General features: G+C 45.8%; 1 protein-coding gene across 2 annotated transcripts in view; it reads right to left on the bottom strand.

Moving 5' to 3' along the window:
• LOC138656828 (uncharacterized) overlaps window positions 1–21222 on the bottom strand; it is a 249998-nt gene that overhangs the window by 188555 nt on the left and 40221 nt on the right. For both annotated transcript variants that reach the window (XR_011316976.1, XM_069744102.1), the window contains exons 2-3: window positions 18998–19287; window positions 9167–9267 (exon numbers count right to left, since the gene is read on the bottom strand). Coding sequence is in view for 1 of the 2 variants with exons in the window: in XM_069744102.1 (XP_069600203.1) it covers window positions 9167–9267; window positions 18998–19205 (309 nt within the window). In the remaining variant the exon portion in view is untranslated. The remainder of the gene's footprint in view (window positions 1–9166; window positions 9268–18997; window positions 19288–21222) is intronic.

Raw genomic sequence — 21222 nt, 5'->3', positions numbered from 1 at the left:
GAGAACAATAATGGAGGTGGGGGAGAAGGCAATGATGGAGGTGGGGCAGAAGGCAATGATGGAGGTGGTGAAGGCAATGAGGTGGGGGAGGACAACATTAGAGATCGATTTAAAATTAATTGGGTGGTGGAGAGGGTTCTAAGCCCCTTATAGTGTTATAATAAGTTGTGAGATCGGGGAGGAACTTAAAATTTATTGGGGAGTGGGAGAGGAGGGAGTAAGGTGCATAGGACCATTTATAATGAATTGAAAAATAGGAGAAGATTCTGTGGCGGAGGATGCTCAGTGCCTGATGGCGTCTTCTCCTACCCCCAAATTCATTATGATGCCATCAAGCACTTATAATGAATGGGGGGACACATGACAGGGACTAAGACCATGTGCACACGTTCAGAATATGCAGGAGAAAATTCTGCTGCATATCCTAATGTATTGGCAGGTAGAACGCTGCGTAAAATTCATTTTTTTGCCACTATTTTTTAATAAGCGTTTGCTACATATTTCCCCCCACTTATTAGTACGGGTGAAATAAGCTGCAAAAATTGACATTATGAAGATTATAACCTGCTGTAAATCTGCAAGGAAAAATAAGCAACTTGTGCATGGGATTTCAGGGATCTCATTCACTTTGCTTGTACTGTAAAATCTTGTATATTTTCTGTGTGCACATAGCCTTACAGTTAATCGGGGACAGTCACAGACTGAATAATTTATATTATTGGGAGGCAGAGATTAGAGTTAATATAAGGGGCGAGTGGTGGGGGGGTTATCACTGGTGCGTGGCTAATAGTATATTAATGATGGGGTACATATCTGTATTCAGGGGGGGAGACATACAGTGTAAGTGACCTTGTTATTTTCAGGGCCGAGACTATCATTGTGACAAGACGAGTCGTGGCTGGGAGATGTCGACATTAAGGTCTGAATAGATGGAGAAGAAACAGCAGAAATTGACTCGAATCAGATGAGACGTCAGCAGTAAGTTCCTGGATGTAGATATAATTCTGTATCTGCACTGTGTGACGTAGACTGGTAAAGTTATCTGTAAAATCCAATAGGCCACATTCTCACATTTGAGTGATATGTCAATGTGCTGCCAGATTTTTATTTTTTTATTTTATTGGACAGCACGCGGGCTCTTAGAGTTTTGTAGGTCCATTTATACATCCATGAAAGTCACAGATATGAGAATGAGATCCGCGAGGGTCAGAGAATATCCTCCGATTTTGAGGATCAGACTAGAACATGCTCAATGGGTCTGTAAAAGCGTGCAGCACACAAAAGGAACTCCGCCGGTTAGTGTACACATAAATAATACATCCTATACAGTTCTATTCACCGACACTCGAGGGAGTATATAATACAAATAATGCTAATAATGCACCCAACTAATGACGTGATCAAAAGGGTGGGAATATAAGGATGCCGTATTGAAAAAAATACATTACCAGGTATGTAATACCCGTGTTTTTCCATCATACATGACGGCACCACGAGAGAGTTACAGAGATTTGTATTTTCTTTTAGGGAGGGATCACGGCTTGTAACACTCTTCTCCCAAATGTGAGATCAGAGGTATCATATAGATCTAACCTATAATGTTTAAAAAATGTAGACGGAGAGGACCAAGTGGCCGCCTTACAGATTTGGTCGATGGTAGCATCTGCTCTCTCCGCCCACGACGTCGCCATGGCCCTCATGGAGTGGGCTTTCAGATCCCATGGTGGAGGAGTAGGGGATGGAACAGAGTCAGCTCTACTACAGGCTCGGATAAACCTCACCACCCACCTGTTGCTTGCCAGGTCACAGTTGAATAAGGTGGCTAAAGCTGAAATGTGTACTTTGAGGGTACTAACAGCTAATCCCAGATCTAAGCCCTTTGCAGGAACTCCAGTATTGCCACTATTGGGACCTCCCCTTCCCGTATTGGCCGAGCTGGACAGGAATTTCTTCCGTATTCTCCCATAGATCTTGGTCGTTACTGGTTTTCTGCTACTGAGCAAGGTGGATATTAAACCAGCTGAGAACCCTTCTTTCTCTAACAACGACCGTTCAAATGCCAGGCTGTCAAATGTAGCCCGGAATTCTGCAGGTGGTTGAAGGGACCCTGTGTTAGAAGGTCCTAGTCTTCCGGGGGTACCCACGGGTCAGTCACTGACATCACTCTAAGCCAGTAAAACCATGGTCTTTTCCGCCAGAAGGGAGCTATTACAATCACTCTGGCCTTGTCCTCCCTGATCTTCTTCAGAACTGCTGGAATTAGACATATTGGTGGGAAGGCATACAAGAGTCCTGACGTCCATTCTATGCTGAAGGCGTCTACTGCCAACGGCCTGTCTGCTGGGTTCAGGGAGCAGAACTTTAGAACTTTTTTGTTGGCTTTTGAGTCAAAGAGGTCTACATTGGGTCTTCCCCACAGGTGCACTATCCGATGAAAAATTGACTTTTTTCTAGGGACCATTCCCCTTGTGGTTCCTGCTTAAAAAGTTTGCCTTTGTATTGTCCACACCTCGAATATGCAGGGCCAATAATGAAAGGAAATGCCTTTCGGCTAGAGTTGTGAGTCTTTTGGTTATGTGCATCAGTGACCGAGAACGGGTGCCCCCCTGGTGGTTCACCCCTGGTGGTTCACGTATGCGACTGCTGTTTGGTTGTCTGATAAGGCTCTCACATGATGCCCTGTCAAGTGTGGAAGTAACCTCTTTAGCGCTTTTCCGATTGCTAGGAGTTCCCACTCGTTTGAGGATAGATTTTTCGCCTCTTGAGCCCAAGGGTCTTGGACCCATAGTGTGTCTGAGTGAGCTCCCCACCCCCATGGACTGGCGTCCGTTGTGATTACTTTGGAGGCTGTGTATGTCCAGGGAACTCCTCTCGGAGATGACTATCTGTAACCACCATCTGAGTGATTGGAGTACAGAGAGCGGGAGAATGAGCTTCTGCTCTAGCTGCCCCTGAAGTTCCAGGTCGTACTGCAGCACACACCATTGCAGTTCTCTTGCATAGAACTGGGCCCATTTTACTGCCGGTATGCAGGAGGTTAGGGACCCCAACACCGACATGGCTCTTCTTAAAGTCATCTCTGTTTTTTTTAATGTCGTCATAATCATTTGTTTGATTTTTTTCCTCTTTTTCCTCTGGGAGGCGACACTCCTGCGCCACAGAGTCTACTGTTATCCCCTGGAACTTCTGGACCATTGCTGGCTCTAGTTTGGATTTTTTGAGGTTCAGTTGCCATCCTAGTGTCTGTAGAGTGTCCATCACTATTCTGACCTGCTCCTGACAGTGAAAAAGGATTTTCCCCACTCTCAGGAAGTTGTCTAAGTAGGGTATTATCAGAGTGTCTTTTTCTCTGAGATGTGCTGTGACCTCTGCAATCAGTTTTGTAAATACCTGTGGGGCTGTTGCTATCCCAAAGGGCAGAGCCCTGTACTGAAAGTGACCCAACTGGGACCCCATCTGAACTGCCACTCTGAGAAACTGACGATCTTGTTGTCTGATTGGGACGTGATAGTAAGCGTCCTTTAGGTCTAGGACTGACATGTAACACTGAGGATATAGAAGTTTCACCGCTGAGTTTATTGTTTCCATTTTGAAAAATGGAATTATTAGATATTTGTTGAGGCCTTTTAAATTTATTATTGTCCTCCAAGAATTGTCCGTTTTTTTTTATGAGAGAAAGAGGGGATTAAAACCCTTTCATCTTTTCCCCTATTGGAACTTCTTCCAAGACGTGTTTGTCTAGGAGTGATATTATTTCTCCTTCCAGACTGTCTTGTTTCTCTTGGGAGGACTGTACCGGGGTCTGCATGCATCTTCTTGGAGGCCAGTGGTGGAATTTTAATTTTAGGCCTGATCCTATAATCTGTCGGATCCATACGCTGGAGGAGATCCTCTCCCAGGCTCGAAGGAAGTGAGAGAGCCTCCCTCCCACCTGAGAAGGACCGTCACTGGGAGGGTTTCTTGGTGTCCCTGGGGGACTTGACAAAATAGAAACCTTTTCCTCCCCTGGATCGCTTGTCCAAGTTGCTCCTGTCTCGGTCTCTAAACTGCTGTCTTCGGAATTTTCGGCCTCTCTGAAAGGAGCGCCGAAAGGGCTAAAATGGCTGCTTTGGAAAATTTTTCTTTTTGTCACCGGCTTTTTCCAACACCTCGTCTAATGCCGGTCCAAACAGGAAGTTCCCTTCACATGGCAAAGAGCAAAGTTTCATCTTTGCCTGTGTATCTCCTGGCCAGCATTTAAGCCATATCGCACAACGTCCTGTGTTGGCTAAAGCTGCTGACTTTGCTGCCAGTCTAGCCGAGTCTGCTGATGCTTCAGCTAGAAACACTGCCGCTGCTCTCATGGTTGGTATTGCCTCTAGGATAGTTTCTCTGGGAAATCTTTGTTCTACCTGTTCCTCCAGGTTGTCCATCCATATTTTTAGGGATCTGGCTATACAAGTGGCCATAATAGCTGGCCTTAGTGCTCCTGCCGAGGCTCCCCATGCTGTCTTTAGGCAACTATCCGTCTTTCTATCCAGAGGTTCTTTTAGAGAACCTAAATCCTCGAATGGTAGGGAGGTTTTTCTGGCCACTTTTGAAACTGCCACATCAATTTTTGCGCTCTATCCCAAGATGAGGACGCATCTTCCTCAAAAGGATATTTCTTTTTAAGGGAGTTGATTATGTGGGACTTCTTTTCCGGTTTCTGCCATTCCCTTTTAATAAGTTCTTGTAGCTGTTCATTAATAGGGAATGACCTCCTTTTTTTCTTTTGCAGACCACTGAACATAAGTTCTTGGGCTATCTTTTTTGCCTTCTCGTCTACCAGCCCCATGGTAGAGCGAACAGCTTTTATAATCTTATCGGTAGCCTCCGCTGGAAATGTATCTTCCTCCTCTGAGCTACTATCTGAGCAGCGGGCTGTATCTGAGTCCTCCGACTCTGAGGAATCCCTTTGGGATGCTACTGAGTGGCTGGACCTGTCCCTAGATCTGGCATCTGTGTTCGCTGTCTGTAAAGCTTTTACAGACTTAGAGACCTCTGACTGGATCAGAGATTTTAGGCTCTCCGTAAAGGAGGGTGTTTCCTCCGCCACTGTCTTGTTGATACACTCCTGACACAGTCTTCTACCCCAAGATGTCTATAAAGGCTTTTTACACAAGGGACATTCCTTATTTTTAGCTTTTGCCTTATATTTTTTGGGGACCTCCTATACTCCACCCCCCCCCCCCCCAAAAAAAAATGTAAGAAAAGAGGGGAGAGACGGAGATAAGAGAAAAGAACAGACATTAGCGTGCTGGACTTTCTCGAAGTTCACTCACCACTCGGACGCTTTCAAAGTACGGGTACCGGATCCGGAGGTTGACTGGTTTTCTCTGTGTCTCCCAATGAGACTAGGGACCCCTCCTTGGTATGGCGATCCGTCCGTACGCTGTCCGAGCGGCTTCTGCGGCTGCCATGACGTATCTGGCTCTTCTCACTTGAGCGAAACCGCCTCTCCAGCACCTCTTGCTGTGGCATTAAATATTCCGGCGAAAAGCTCTCCATCTTACACACTACACAAGAGCAGTCACAATCAACCTGGCCTGGTTTAGTGACACAAGGCAGCATTTCTGGTTCATTTAAATAGACTCACTTCCTTCTCTTTTTTTTTTTTTTTTTTTTAATGGATCACCTGGTTGATCCTGCCTTTAAGGGTATGTGTCCACGTTCAGGCTTGCTTCAGGATTTGTTCAGGATTTTATGCAGGTAAATTCCTGACTAAATCTGCACCTGAGGTCACTGGCAGGTCACCTGCGGTGTTCTTGCGTGTTTTGCTCATTGTAACGACATGCTGCGTTCTGAAAAGACGCGCCGCATGTGCGTTTTCGCGGCTATGCCGCATGCGTTTTTTCCTGCATAGTGGAGACGGGATTTCCTTAAATCCCCTCCACTATGCTGTAACATCTGGACGCTGCGTTTTTGACGCTGCGGCTCAACGCAGCGTAAAAAATGCAGCGTTTCCTGAACGTGGAAACATACTCTTACTGGCTGCTCAGCATTTTGTGCTACAATCAGGTGTATGTGCGCACCTGCATGTTATATGTAATCAATCACCTGGCTGATCCTGCCTTTGTAGTGGTCCAGCCTCAGCTGGTTAATAAATGCATTTGTGCTTTCATTCTATTCGCGCCGCCGGTAGCCACGTCCGGTGCGCGCTACTTAATCAACTATTCACCTGGTTGATCCTGCATCTGCCGGCCGCTAGCGCAACGCCTGCGCAACTATGCCAGAGCGTGCACCCGGCAACCACTTCCGGTGCGCGCTTCTTAAACCACCATTCACCTGGTTGATCCTGCCTCTGCCGAGTCTGCCCGAACACTGCCATCGGGTCCTGCGCACGCACGCGGTCCTTACTTCCGATGCGCGCTGCTGTCTGTGCTCCAGGTGCGCATCCGGTCACCACTTCCGGTGCCTTTTTCGGTCCCCCTGCCCCTTAGCTCCTGTACAAACGTTCCGAGTGCTGCCGCCGGGTATTGTGCGCATGCGCCTACCCACCATTTCCGGGTACCCGGCGCCGGCTGAGGAGCTCGCAGCACAGGGAATGGCCACGCCTCGGACTCCAGGAGGCAGCACAGCACTCACCCAACGTCCTGATGCTCCGGACACCGCTCCATACCCTTTGTGCAGCCTCAGATACCGGCCAGGGAGGAGGGGGGGAGGGGGAGACCTGCTCTTAATGCTCGACAGGGAGGTCCCCAAACCTCCGAGGAGACTTACCCAGCCCGGGCACCGATGTGCCTTACGGGCTGCATGGCCACCTTTGGTCAACAGGGAGGGCACCATGTAGTGACTTCCGAGGACAGCATGATTTTTAATCAACAAGGGGGAAACGCTACCCGCGGCCCCCGAGAATAATCTTTTACCCGGGCATTGCCTCACGGGTTGTGGCCATGCTTCTCTCGGGGGGGGCATGGAATACATGACCCCTGAGGCGACTACCGGTACCTGGTGACGGGTGCAGCAGTCCAGCGCCTGCCCAAATCCACCCGACCCAGGCATCCTCTTCTGTCTTCAGAAGTCTTCATCTTGAGGGTTCCCCATCAAGAACAGGAAACCAACTGATGTGGAGAGAGGAGCCGACCCTTTTATCTTGAAGGTTTCCTGTCCTTGAAGAGCGGATCCCCTCTCTCATGGTGCCGTAATGTATGATGGAAAAAATTATATATTATATATACATATAAATACACACACACACGGGTGCTTCTCACAAAATTAGATCATCATCAAAAAGTTACTTTATTTCAGTTCTTCAACACAAAAAGTGAAACTTATTATATAGAGTCATTACAGAGTGATCTATTTCAAGTGTTTATTTATGTTAATATTGATGATTATGGCTTACAGCCAATGAAAACCCAACTATCGTTATCTCAGTATATTAAAATAATTAACAAAAAAACTGCAAAGGCTTCCTAAGTGTTTAAAAAGGTCCCTTAGTTTGTTTCAGTAGGCTCCACAATCATGGGGCAGACTGCTGACTTGACAGATGTCCAGAAGGCAGTCACTGACACACTCCACAAGGAGGGTAAGCCACAGAAGGTCATTGCTAAAGAAGCTGGCTGTTCACAGAGTGCTTTATCCAAGCAAATTAATGGAAAGTTGAGTGTAAGTGTGGTAGAAAAATGTGCACAAGCAACCGGGATAGCTGCAGTTTTGAAAGGATTGTTAAGAAAAGGCCATTCAAAAATTTGGGGGAGATTCAGAAGGAGTGGACTGCTGCTGGAGTCATTGCTTCCAGAGCCACCACACACAGACGTATCCAGGACATGGGCTACAGGTGTCGCATTCATTGTGTCAAGCCACTCATGACCAATAGACAACGCTAGAAGCATCTTACTGGAGGGAGCCAAGAGAAAAAGAACTGGACTGTTTATCAGTGGTCCAAGGTGTTGTTTTCAGATGAAAGTAAATTTTGCATTTCATTAGGAAATCAAGGTCCCAGAGTCTGGAAGAAGAAAGGGGAGGTATACAATCTAAACTGCTTGAGGTCTAGTGTGAAGTTTCCACAATCAGTGATGGTTTGGGGAGCAATGTCATCTGCTGGTATAGATCCATTGTGTTTTATCAAGACCAAAGGAAATTTTAGAGCACTTCATGCTTCCCTCTGCCGACAAGCTTTTGGAGATGGAAATTGCATTCTCCAGCAGGACTAGGCACCTGTTCACACTGCCAAAAGTACCAATACCTGGTTTAAATACAACAGTATCACTGTGCTTGATTTTGGCCAGCAAATTCGCCTGACCTTAACCCCATAGAGAATCTGCGGGGTATTGTCAAGAGGAAGATGAGAGACACCAGACCCAACAATGCAGACGAGCTGAAGGCTCTTATCAAAGTAACCTGGGCCTCCTTAACACCTCAGCAGTGCCACAGGCTGATCGCCTCCATGCCACGCCACATTGATGCAGTAATTGATGCAAAAGGAGCCCCGTTCAAGTATTGAGTGCATTTACTGAACATACATTTCAGTAGGTCAACATTTCAAATTTTAAAATTCAAGTTGGTGTTATAATGTATTCTAATTTACTGAGATAATGACTTTTGGGTTTTCATTGGCTGTAAGCCATAATCATCAACATTAACAGAAATAAACGCTTGAAATAGATCACTCATAATCCAGGCGACAATGATCCCATGCCACCTAACCACCACTGAAACTACCACAACCCACAGTCTCCTTCCCCATTATCCTGTAGACCAGTGTTCCCCAACTCCGGTCCTCAAGAGCCACCAACAACAGGTCATGTTTTCAGGATTTCCTTAGTTATTGCACAGGTGACTGAATTCTTGCCTGTCCTGGTGATGCAATTATCACCTGTGCAATATTAAGGAAATCCTGAAAACATGGCCTGTTGGTGGCTCTTGAGGACCGGAGTTGGGGAACACTGCTGTAGACTGTAAGCCCGCAAGGGAAGTGCCTTCTCCCCTCTGTAACAGTCTGTCATTGTTAGCTTGTTCTGTGTAATTTTTACTTGTATTTTGTATGTAACTCCTTATCCTCACCATGGAATCATTAGTGCTCTAAAAATACATAATAACATTGTAATTTTCAAGTATGTTTGTGGAGATCTGAAGTCATCACCTTATACATGAACAAGTGTCTTAATTCCTTCAGCTAATTAAAAACTGAAAATATACTTACAGGTGACTTGGCTTTTACTGCTGTCAGAAGAGACATTGTAATTTCAGATAGGTAGTCGAAAACTAAGAAATCCAACTTTCCCCCATATATAAGCTGTGGAACTGTACAAAAAAAAAACACATTCCGTTTAATTATATTTTATTATTCATTGTGAATAATACACTTGGAATTCTAAGGCTATGTGCACACGATGCGGATTTGCTGCGGATCCGCAGCGGATTTTTCCGTGCAGAAACGCTGCAGATCCGCACTGTGATGTACAGTACAATGTTATTCAATGGGATTAAAAAAAGCTGTGCACATGGTGCAGACAAATCAGTGCAGAATTGCTGTGGATTTCAAAGAAGTGCATGTCACTTCTTTTGTGCAGATCTGCAGCGTTTCTGCACACCTCCATGTTAAAAATCCGCAGTGGCAAAAACCGCACAAAATCCGCACAAAATCCGCATCGATTCCGCATAAAAACCGCAGCAAATCCGCGGATGCGCATTTTGTGCAGAAAATTCTGCACCTCTTTTCCTACGTGTGCACATAGCCTTAATGTCATTAAAGGGAATCTGTCAGTAGGATCAATCCTCCTAAGCAGTCTATATGGTCATGTAGCTCATAGGAAGCTGGATAAAATAATACCCCAATATGTGATCCGACGTTATATTTCCAAGAAATCCACGTTTTCCTTAATATGTACGTAAATGACCTAATAAGGTCTATATGCCTGACACAGAATTGCATGAGAATCTGTCTCCAGAGCTTGTTTTAAATGAAAGGTAGCATTACCAGTGTGAGAAATGTAGATCAAGAGAGCGAAGTGTCAGGCATTACATGTGTGGCACCCCTAGGGGTATTTGCCACAAAAATAGTTACTGACACTAAATACAAATACTAAAATAGCAAGACTGCACTACCACCTCCAGCCAGAAGGGGGAGCTCCAGAGACTCCCCTTGATCCATTCTGGTCTGAGAAAAGAACTGGCAGTTGGGCTAAGGAGTTGAAAGTGAGAGGTCATACAGCTGAATTTCTAACAGCCCTATGACGGTTTCCAGGCCCAAATCACTGGCCTGAGGAGAAGAGGGACAGAGAAAAGGGACATTGTGAGAACCGGGTAGCATTAATCACTACCCAGAACAGGCGCAAAGACGGATACCGGATCCGTGGCTGTATTCATTATATATAATACAGAAACCGGAAAAACGTGAGGTGATATCAGCTTCACTAGGGCCGGACGCAGCAACAGACACAGAGTTCAGTGGTACTGCCGGAGGGGGTAAGCCGATAAAAGGACTCGGGTTGCCCGTTGAACCAGGACCCGGAGGGGACAGATTGGGCCAGCAGCCAGTTCACATACAGCAGCAGGGCCACACAGAAACTGCGTACAATAAGAGGCGAAGACCCCGGCAGGGTCAAAGTAACTCAGAGTTCCCATACAGACTCCAGTGACAGGACTGGTTGTAAATCCCTTTATGTTGAAGTAAACTGGTTAAACGTTTCAGTGCCTCAGTCTTTCATTTGGACAATAGCCATCTATCCAGGATTGGGATCATCACCGCTGGGAGAACCTGCTGCTGATCAAGTAAGTGCCTGTTCCCTCACGATACCCCTTTCACTGTGCATTGCCTGAGACTACAGCACCGGGTCAAGCCACCCGTGACATCCCCCTCAAGAGACAGACCCCATTGGTCCGGTGCTGGGTACCCCGGTCTCCTGGGCGTCACAATTGGCGTCACGAACAGGATTCAGCCAGCCCGTATACCGGGTATTGTGTGCCGTGATTGGAGCCCAAAACTGTGAAAACTTGGATGAAAAATCTTGAAAATTGACTTTATTAAAGAAAATTCCATTTCTCATTAAAAACTATTGAAAGTGACTTTTCCCCATTGGTTATAATGGAGTAAAGATGGCCGCCATCCCCTGAGGTAATCACCTCATAACCGTTAGGCACGAGACTGTTAATTTAGCTACGCTATTACCTGAGCCCCAGTCTGACTGAAAAACTTCAGAATCTGCCATTACAGAGCGTGCGGCGGGCGGGAGCAGCAGGGGTCGTGTCATTGTGGGCGGCACCAAGCTGAGCGCTCTGACGTCAGAGCAAGGGGAAAACCAATCCTGCTGCACAGCGGAACGAATCTACACTATCCTGATGGAAGCGGAGGACCGGAAGGGTCCGGATTAACTAAGGGGGCACAGTATGTCGCAGCACGGAGACGCCGCAGAACCCGGCGACGCTAATGCAGCTGAAAAACAGAGTGTCGATAGAGAGTCCGGCAGCGCAGCGGTGCAAGGAGTGGCGCCCATCATGCCAGTGCTGATGCCATATACCCCGGGTGGCCCGTGGCTTACAATGTATGAAGGTGAGCCTAATACCCTTGACGATTTCAGAGAAAAGATGCTGGCCCATTTTGACATGTTCCCCGTGGGTGAAGTTCAGCGTGTTAGTCTCCTGATGATGCAGTTAAGTGGCCATGCTAAGCGAGAAGTCACAGCATGGGCAGCTGATCTAAAAGGCACTGTTGAACGCATATTTGCTGGATTAAAAGCTACATTTGAAACCACTGCCAGCAGCAAAGCTAAAGTATGATTCTTTAATTGCAAACAAAAAGCTAATGAGGGCGTGAGAGACTTTGCCTTAAACATGCTGGAAGCCCTTAAATCACTTACACTGGCTGAACCCATTTTTAATACTGGAGCGGATAAACTGCTAAGAGATCAATTTATTGAGGGACTCTACACCCCTTCTCACCGGGGGCATGTGAGCATGCTTGTTTTTAAGAACCCTGAATTGACATTTGCCCAATTAAAGGAGAGCGCTATACGTCTCCAGCTGGCAGAGGCACCTCGGGATCAGGATCCTGCGCAACCTATGGCAGAGGCACCTCAACAACAGGGAGTGCCAGTGACATCAGCTATGTCCGGGGCCATTGCTAAGCCCCTGGGGCCCAGTACTAATGAGGTTCTTCAACAAAAGCTTGACTCTTTAACTGATGTTGTTGCTTCAATGGCTAAAACCATGCAGGAGATGAGAGGACCCAAGATGGAGTTGGCAAACCGTAGAGAGGATGTTCCATGGATGAGACCCCGGAGATACCCGACATGGAGAGGACGACCCCGCGACCGCTACCAACCGGATGGACAGCCCATTTGCCGCCGTTGCCAGCAGCCAGGCCACTTTGCACGAGATTGTAATTTAAACGGGAATCCCCTGGGAATGCGGGCCGCTTCGCAGGAATGAACTTTCAAGGTCCAACACCCTGGCACGACAGGTATATCGGAGGACGACCCATTATCCCTATCGTGCTGGACGGAATTCCCCTCAACGCTTTGCTGGACACAGGTTCCCAGATTTCATCTATATCGTATATCCTTTATAAGAGGTACTGGGCTGATGCAGATATTGATAAAGGGCCCTCTGATGTTGAACTAGATATATGGGCCAGTAATGGTAAGTTGGTACCGAAACTAGGATTCAGGGAGATGACCATAAAGATTGGTAAAGAAGAATTGAAGAAACAGGGTATAATTGTTGTCGATGTTGACCGGCGGAACTGTGAACCAACTGTATTGATAGGAATGAATGTGTTAGAGAACTGCTTTTCCGAAGTTATTTCTGTCTTACAGCAAATTGCTGAAACTGCCCAATCCTGCCAACAGAGAGTTCTCCGGAGGGAAATAAAAGTATTGATGTTAAGGCAACAGGTAGAAGTTGCAGGTGGAGAAATCGGCAGTGTGAGGGTAAGTGATCCGACGTCTATTGTAATCCCACCAAAAACAGAAATGCTAGTATGGTGTAGAGCAGCCATTGGTACTAAGGGACGAGATTATCAAGCCTTAATAGAACCAGTGTACACCGACAGCAGGCCCACTATACTCACAGCACGAGGGGTAGTCGAAGTACACCGGGGACGAGTACCGGAACGACTTTTGAACTGTGGAGAGGAAGAGGTCACTTTGCCAAGGTATGCTACAGTGGCAAAGCTATATACTGTTGACAACAATGCCATCACAACCATTGAGCCGTTAGTACCAACCTGTCAGGTGGAAGTCAACGGCTCAGATGGAGAATTGAAGGATTGGTGCCAACAGCTACACGTGGGCATAAATTCAACACCTACCCATCAAAAACAAGGGGTGTATAGGCTAGTGACGGAATATGAACAAGTCTTCAGTAAACACCCATTGGACTTCGGACGGATAGAAGGGGTAGAACACACAATCTCCACCGGTGACCATCCCCCAATAAAAGAAAGATATAGACCCATACCGCCCGCTCACTATCAATGTGCAAAAGATATGCTGAGGGAGATGAAACAGGCCGGGGTAATAAGAGACAGCTGTAGCCCCTGGCGGCCCCTCTAGTGATTGTCAAAAAAAAAGACGGAACCATGAGAATGTGCGTAGACTACCGGCAGATTAATAACATCACCCATAAAGACGCCTACCCCTTGCCTAGGATAGAAGAGTCCTTGACCGCTTTGAAATCTGCTAATTATTTTTCCACCTTAGACTTAACAAGCGGGTATTGGCAAGTCCCTGTAGCTGAGAGAGATAAGGAAAAGACGGCATTCACCACACCAATAGGTCTAAGTGAATTTAATCGCATGCCGTTCGGACTCTGCAATGCATCCGGTACCTTCCAGCGGCTGATGGAATGCTGCCTCGGACACAAGAACTTCGAGACCGTCCTCCTGTACCTAGATGATGTGATCGTCTACTCAAAGACTTACAAACAACACTTAAAAGACCTGGCAGAAGTGTTCGAAGCCTTATCCAGGTATGGCATGAAAATCAAGCCATCCAAATGTCACCTTCTCAAGCCAAAGGTACAGTACCTGGGACACATCGTGAGTTCGGAGGGAGTAGCACCGGATCCCGAGAAAATAACCGCCATAAGGGATTGGCCGAGACCTACCAGCGCAAAAGAAGTGAGGCAATTCCTGGGATTGGTGGGTTACTATCGCAGATTTATAAAAGGATTTACCAAGTTGGCAGCACCCTTGCAAGATGCCTTGGTAGGGCAGACGAAGAAACCTTCAAACCGAAACCCTCCTTTCCAGTGGAACGACGAAAGGGAAGACTCCTTTGAACAACTAAAGAAGGCACTAACCGGTGAAGAGGTTCTGGCATACCCAGATTACCATCAATCTTTCATCCTCTACACCGATGCCAGTAATGTGGGACTAGGAGCGGTGCTGTCACAAAAGCAAGAAGGTCGGGAGAAAGTCATCGCCTTTGCAAGTAGAAAGCTCCGGCCTACTGAAAGAAATCCAGAAAATTATAGCTCCTTCAAATTGGAACTACTGGCAGTAGTTTGGGCTGTGACTGAACGTTTCAAACACTATCTGGCCGCTGCAGAATTTATTGTCTATACTGACAACAATCAGTTGACCCACCTGGACACAGCCAAATTAGGTGCGTTAGAACAGCGATGGATAGCCCGGTTATCTAATTACAACTTCAAGATCAAGTATCGAGCAGGTCGCAAGAATGAAAATGCCGATGGCCTATCCCGGATGCCACACTTGAGAGATGTAGAAGAAGAAACGGGGGAGCTTGAAGAAATTGAACTACCAGCCTTCCATCATCCCAAGGCAAAACATCATCAGTCAAGTACCTATCAGAAACAACAAGAGGTGAATTTTAATCCGTTAGCACACCATAGATGGGCTGACACCCAAGACAGCAATCCGGCAGTGAAGTTGGTGAAGGAACTGTTAACTGAGCAAAGTGCATATCCCGATGAGTATGCCCCAGAAGAGACGCATCAACTCTGGAAAGAGAGAGGCAAAATGTTCCTGTATCAAGGGAAGCTCTGTAGAAGGTACACCAATCCGAAAACACATGAATTGGTTTGGCAGATTATCGTGCCTAAACAAGATGTCAAGATGGTCCTCGAAGCTTACCATAATGGTGCTGGTCACTTCGGTTGGAAAAAGTTAGAAGTACTTCTAAGAGAAAGATTTTATTGGGTCGGGATGAGAAAATCAGTCGAACAGTGGTGCAGAAACTGTGGCCCGTGCAACCTCAGAAGAAACGATCAAAAGAACCAAAGAGCACCACTGCAGCCCATTATCACCAAACAACCACTTGAACTTGTAGCCATAGACCACGTGAAGTTGACACCAAGCCGGTCCGGCTATGTCTATGCCTTGACCATCGTGGACCATTATTCACGCTTCTTGGTAGTAGTACCCGTAAAAGATCTGACAGCAAAAACAGCAGGCAAAGCGTTCCAAACGTACTTTTGTAGACCCCATGGATATCCGGAACAGGTTCTCACCGACCAAGGTACAGCCTTTGAATCAGAGATCTTCAGAGAATTCTGTAATATGTATGGTTGCAAAAAGATCCGGACGACGGCCTATCATCCACAAACAAACGGCTTATACGAGAAGATGAACCATATTGTATTAGACCTACTAAAGACTTTACCTGAGACAGAAAGGAATCAATGGCCAGAGAAATTGCCTGACTTGGTGGATCTGTATAATCATGTCCCGGTGAGCTCCACCAACTGCACTCCAGCTTACCTTATGCGTGCAAGACCCGGCCAATTACCAATCGATCTAGAAATGGGAATTCTGAAACCAGACGCAGAAGTTCAAGACTCCAATTGGGATATCATACGGCAAAAGCAGTATCGCCAAGTGCAAGAGAGTGTGGAAAGAAGCCTTCAGCAAACTAGAGAAAGAAAAGAGCGAACTTTCAACCAGAATGCTCTAGCGACCCCATTAAGACCGGGTGACCAAGTGCTCAAGAGAAATCGTCGAACCAATAAACTAGACAATCAGTGGGAAGCAGTACCCTACACAGTTTTACCAACAAGAATGGATAATCCTAAAATGTGTCTCATTAGCAAAAACGGAGGCTTAACATCTGTACTATTGTCAAGAGACAATCTTAAATTATGTCCGGAAGCATTGAAAGAGCCAGAAGTTGTCCAGCTAGAACCAGAAGTTATTCAACCCATACAGGTTCAACCAGTAAAGGAAAAAGAAGAGGAAATGTATCACACCTGTATAGGAGACTTTCCCAAAACCCTACTAACATACCATGGTGCAGTAGTGGTTCCCATGGTGGCCTTTTACCCAACACCGAACCCAATACCAGAAGTCCCAAGACAGGAAGAGGCTGACCCCGTACTACAGGAGGTTCCAGGCCAGGAAGAACAGATTCCTGATCAGAGTAATCCCATTCACGGTGGACTTGCCAACTCCATAGTCGTGGAATTATCTTTAGCAGAGCGGGCAGATACTACATCCGCAGTAGACAGTAGTACACCACATGAAGAGACACCGCTATTACGTAGATCACAGCGTAGTACCCAGGGTCAATTACCGGCCAGGTATGCGGATTACCAACTATAAAACTATAGTCATTGTTATCATTCTGCAACGCTTAAGCCCAGTACCTACAGAGACTTGTCTGTATGAACTTCTTACATATTCTTGAACTTTTTATCAGCCCGGGGGCACTAAATCAAAGCTCCGGAAAGACTGCTTTTTGAACTTTGCTTTTGGCTCTTTTTGAACTTTCTTTAGACTTTATATTGATAACTCCGTTGGAAAAATGGAACTAAATTCCTGGACACAAAGTGCAGTGCCTTTCCTAGTACCTTCAAGGATAGAACTGTATTAATGGACGCTATTTGAAGTGACTTTTTACAGAACTCAATTTTTGTTTCTTTGAGTGGTTTTTGTAACTTTTCATTTTTAAGACTCTGTACATATTAATTGTTATTTCAAAATGTTATCGTCCCACAGTCCCGGAGTACTGTTCTTAACTAAGGGGGAATGTGGTACCCCTAGGGGTATTTGCCACAAAAATAGTTACTGACACTAAATACAAATACTAAAATAGCAAGACTGCACTACCACCTCCAGCCAGAAGGGGGAGCTCCAGAGACTCCCCTTGATCCATTCTGGTCTGAGAAAAGAACTGGCAGTTGGGCTAAGGAGTTGAAAGTGAGAGGTCATACAGCTGAATTTCTAACAGCCCTATGACGGTTTCCAGGCCCAAATCACTGGCCTGAGGAGAAGAGGGACAGAGAAAAAGGACATTGTGAGAACCGGGTAGCATTAATCACTACCCAGAACAGGCGCAAAGACGGATACCGGATCCGTGGCTGTATTCATTATATGTAATACAGCAACCGGAAAAACGTGAGGTGATATCAGCTTCACTAGGGCCGGACGCAGCAACAGACACAGAGTTCAGCGGTACTCCCGGAGGGGGTAAGCCGATAAAAGGACTCGGGTTGCCCGTTGAACCAGGACCCGGAGGGGACAGATTGGGCCAGCAGCCAGTTCACATACAGCAGCAGGGCCACACAGAAACTGCGTACAATAAGAGGCGAAGACCCCGGCAGGGTCAAAGTAACTCAGAGTTCCCATACAGACTCCAGTGACAGGACTGGTTGTAAATCCCTTTATGTTGAAGTAAACTGGTTAAACGTTTCAGTGCCTCAGTCTTTCATTTGGACAATAGCCATCTATCCAGGATCGGGATCATCACCGCTGGGAGAACCTGCTGCTGATCAAGTAAGTGCCTGTTCCCTCACGATACCCCTTTCACTGTGCATTGCCTGAGACTACAGCACCGGGTCAAGCCACCCGTGACATCCCCCTCAAGAGACAGACCCCATTGGTCCGGTGCTGGGTACCCCGGTCTCCTGGGCGTCACACATGTATCTTCCATTTTCATTAAAAATAAGCTCTGGAGGCAGATTTTCCGAGAGATCCATGTCCAGCCCATAGATCTGAACAGTTAATTTACATAGTAAGTAAAATGTGGCTTTCTCTGAAATAAGGCATCGGATCACAGATATCATTTGTATCATTATATTCAGCTTCCTATGACCTACATGGCCATGTGGATGACTTAGGAGGGTTGATCCTACTGACAGATTCCCTTTGTACCTTACAGAGATGAGTGGCCAAATTACTGCATATCTCCCAATTAATGTTCTCGGTGAAACTATTATAATTATCAGTCATTTGGATCCAATACATCTCTAAGTAACTACGGTAGTTACTTTATATGCGGTAATTATCTTCATTGTTTCTTGTGTCTGAGGGAACTCACAAACAAATATGCACACACAATCATTACAGTTTGTGTAAACTTCTGCCTGTCAAACATCTACCACAATTTCTGACTAAAGAACTCATTCAGTTGACAAAAATAGGAACAAAACATGTATATTTGCAAATTAAAGATTTTATTTAATTGCAAGATAGTTTCTGACAGTTAGGCCTGGGTCACACTTGCGAGTGCAAGGCAAAAAACTTGTGCGAGTCTCTCGCCTCAATACCCAACACTGCCACCGGCACTTTAGGGAAGTGGATATATACAGGCTAATCACTCTATCGATGTCCTTTATAGTCCCTCTTAATGGTGACCACTTATGAACTGCCATGATATAAAGTGCGTAGAGTGCTATTATGACCACTGCACAGTTCTCTGAGTCCGAAATGTCATTGTGAGGGGCACAACAGGTTTATCTTCTGTACTAAACAAATTAATGCTAGGAAGGGAGAGAAAAAACTGCAGCTGCACAATCTACTGGATGAATAGGCAAGGGGTTTATGAGTGCTATGCCTGGCTAAGGAAACTTTCAGTAGATAGTGTAAGAAAATTGCTGCTTTTCTTACCTTTTGGCCTCTGCTGTACTGCGGCACATGAGTGCCTATTCCGAATTACGAGCAGAAATCAATAATCTTCATAGATAATAAGGAAGTACACAGAGATAATATGACCACAGACTCCTACAGAGCCATAATACAACCCTACTTGTTGTGCATAAACAGAGTTTACCCTATGGACATTGCTAAGTGTACCTGAAGCGGCAGTGTCACCCCAGAATCCAGAGGCGCACCCAATCCTTACTGCAGAATGTCTTTGGCCAGGAGGTGGACAGTCTTGTTCTCCAGAACCTACAGACAGCTGTCGTATGCAGGTCCGGCACACTCTATTATATAGAACCCCAGTTTCAGGCCTCCGTGATGAGATACAATTTCTAGCTTTAAGAAAAACAGTCCACGCCATTTCTGAAGTTGTGAAAGCAGCAAGATGATCTGAAGATAATTAACAAGCTCCTTTCAATCCTTGCTTCCAACCACTATGCAACCTGTAAAATACAAGAACAGGTTTTAATTCTTCAAGCTGAATTCAATCACAGCTGTTACAGTTAGAGAGAACGGCAGAAGAGCAAAACGGTTTACACTGTAAAGATCTGTCGGCAACTCGGAGGAACTGTCAATTTATCCTTAGAGTCTTAACGCACCATTAATCCATTGTCAATGTTAAATATGGTAGTGTAGCTAGTGTACACTGAGCGCTTCACTTATTGAGGCCACACTATGGAGTCGAAGGCTACGTCCCCACGGTCAGTTTCAGGCAGCGCTTCGGATGCAGCACATGTCCGCTCCGTCCAAAGCCCTGCCGACTTTTTAACGCAGGTGATTCCTCATGTATTCAGTGAACCGTACAGAATCACCACGCCCAATACAGTGTACAGGTGATATTTACCTTGCAGAGACTGAGCGTCTCCGCAAGATAAATAGACCTGCTGTGGTCTGGAAAGACGCTCCGCATGTCCGTCTCCACAGGGAAGCCAGAGGCGTCTGTGCACGCATAGTGGAGATGGGATTTCTTGATATCCCATCCACTATGCGGTATCATCTGGCCGCTGCGAGTTGGATGTTGCGGATGTACGCAGCGTCCAACCCAGAGCGTTTACTGACTACCCTAACAAGTCTCTTTCATGGGGCTTATAATTGGCTGCAGCAATTACATCCCTCGTAATCAAGACGTTCTTGTGGCTGCAAAAAGGAAACCAGCAGATAATTAGATTGGATCGGAAATTGAATGCTAGGCAGTCGGTGAGGTGGATATTCTATATATATTTCAAACACTAAAAAAAAAAAAAAATTACTCACCTTACAACCACTTTAATGGGTACGATCATTTGATTCTTGTAGCTAAATTGCGGTCATGTGTACATTTTTTCTGAAACACTGCAATGTTTGAAAAAATATAGTTTGAAGATCCAGTGAGGGACTATAGGGATAGAGGAGACTAGTTTGGCTCTGTCCAGGGGTGTTTTTTTTTTCTATCACTCTGCTCCTAGTGATTGATAGGTCTTTCTCATATGTATAAATATGGAATATATTTGTCAATCATCTGTAGCAGTGCTGGGAAAAGCCAATTGTGGGGCGGTGCTGGACTAGTCTCATCTCTGTCTATGGTCTCTGGCTGGATCTTCAAATTATATTTTCTCTGAAACATTGGAGCGTTTCAGAGAAAAATATACCTGACTGCAATGCAGCCCGTAGTTTGGGCAAGGTCCCTTTAATCGACATAATGCACTATGTCCGTCTTAAGTCGTCTATCGTCTCCCTGCCTTTTATGAAGGCTAGTATGCATCTTTCCCGGAAGATTGCCTCTAACAGCCACGGGTGGAGCAAAACTTCACCCATGGCTGTTAACCAGTTAAACGTCACTGTCAATCTGTGACAGTGGTATTTAACACGCGCTGACAGGAGTGCTGTTTTAACTGCTCCACGGTGAGCCCACGACCCTAACACGAGGCGCAGATAGGTTGCCATGACAGCTGGGGGTCTGCTAAATACTCCTGTGAAAACTAGCCTGTGGCTGGCATTCACAGGAGACCATTATTTTAGCTGTACAAAGCAGTGCTGAAGCATGTATACAGTGCTGCTATGTATAGCACAAGTGTTCAGACAGTAAAATGTACACTGTAAAGAAAAAAACTAATTGCAGAATTGCAATTTTGCCACACTTGGAATTTGTTCCCCGCTTTCCATTACATCATATGGTAAAATGACTGGTGTCATTCTAAAGTACGACTCATCCTGCAAAAAATAAGCCATCACACGGCTATGTGGATGGAAAAAAGAAAAGTTAGGCTCTTGGAAGAAGGGGAGGAAAAACTTAAAGTAAAAAAACAAAAATTGGGCAGTCCTTAAGGTGTTAATGCAGATTTATAGAAAGCTGAAACAGCAAAATACTACAACTGCAAATTAGCTCCAAAGCACTGCTG

The sequence above is a fragment of the Ranitomeya imitator genome, chromosome 1 (assembly GCF_032444005.1).
Source record: "Ranitomeya imitator isolate aRanImi1 chromosome 1, aRanImi1.pri, whole genome shotgun sequence".
NCBI classification, from domain to species: domain Eukaryota; kingdom Metazoa; phylum Chordata; class Amphibia; order Anura; family Dendrobatidae; genus Ranitomeya; species Ranitomeya imitator.
The sequence above is the reverse complement of the archived record's forward strand: the minus strand, read 5'-3'. Positions and strand labels throughout refer to the sequence as shown.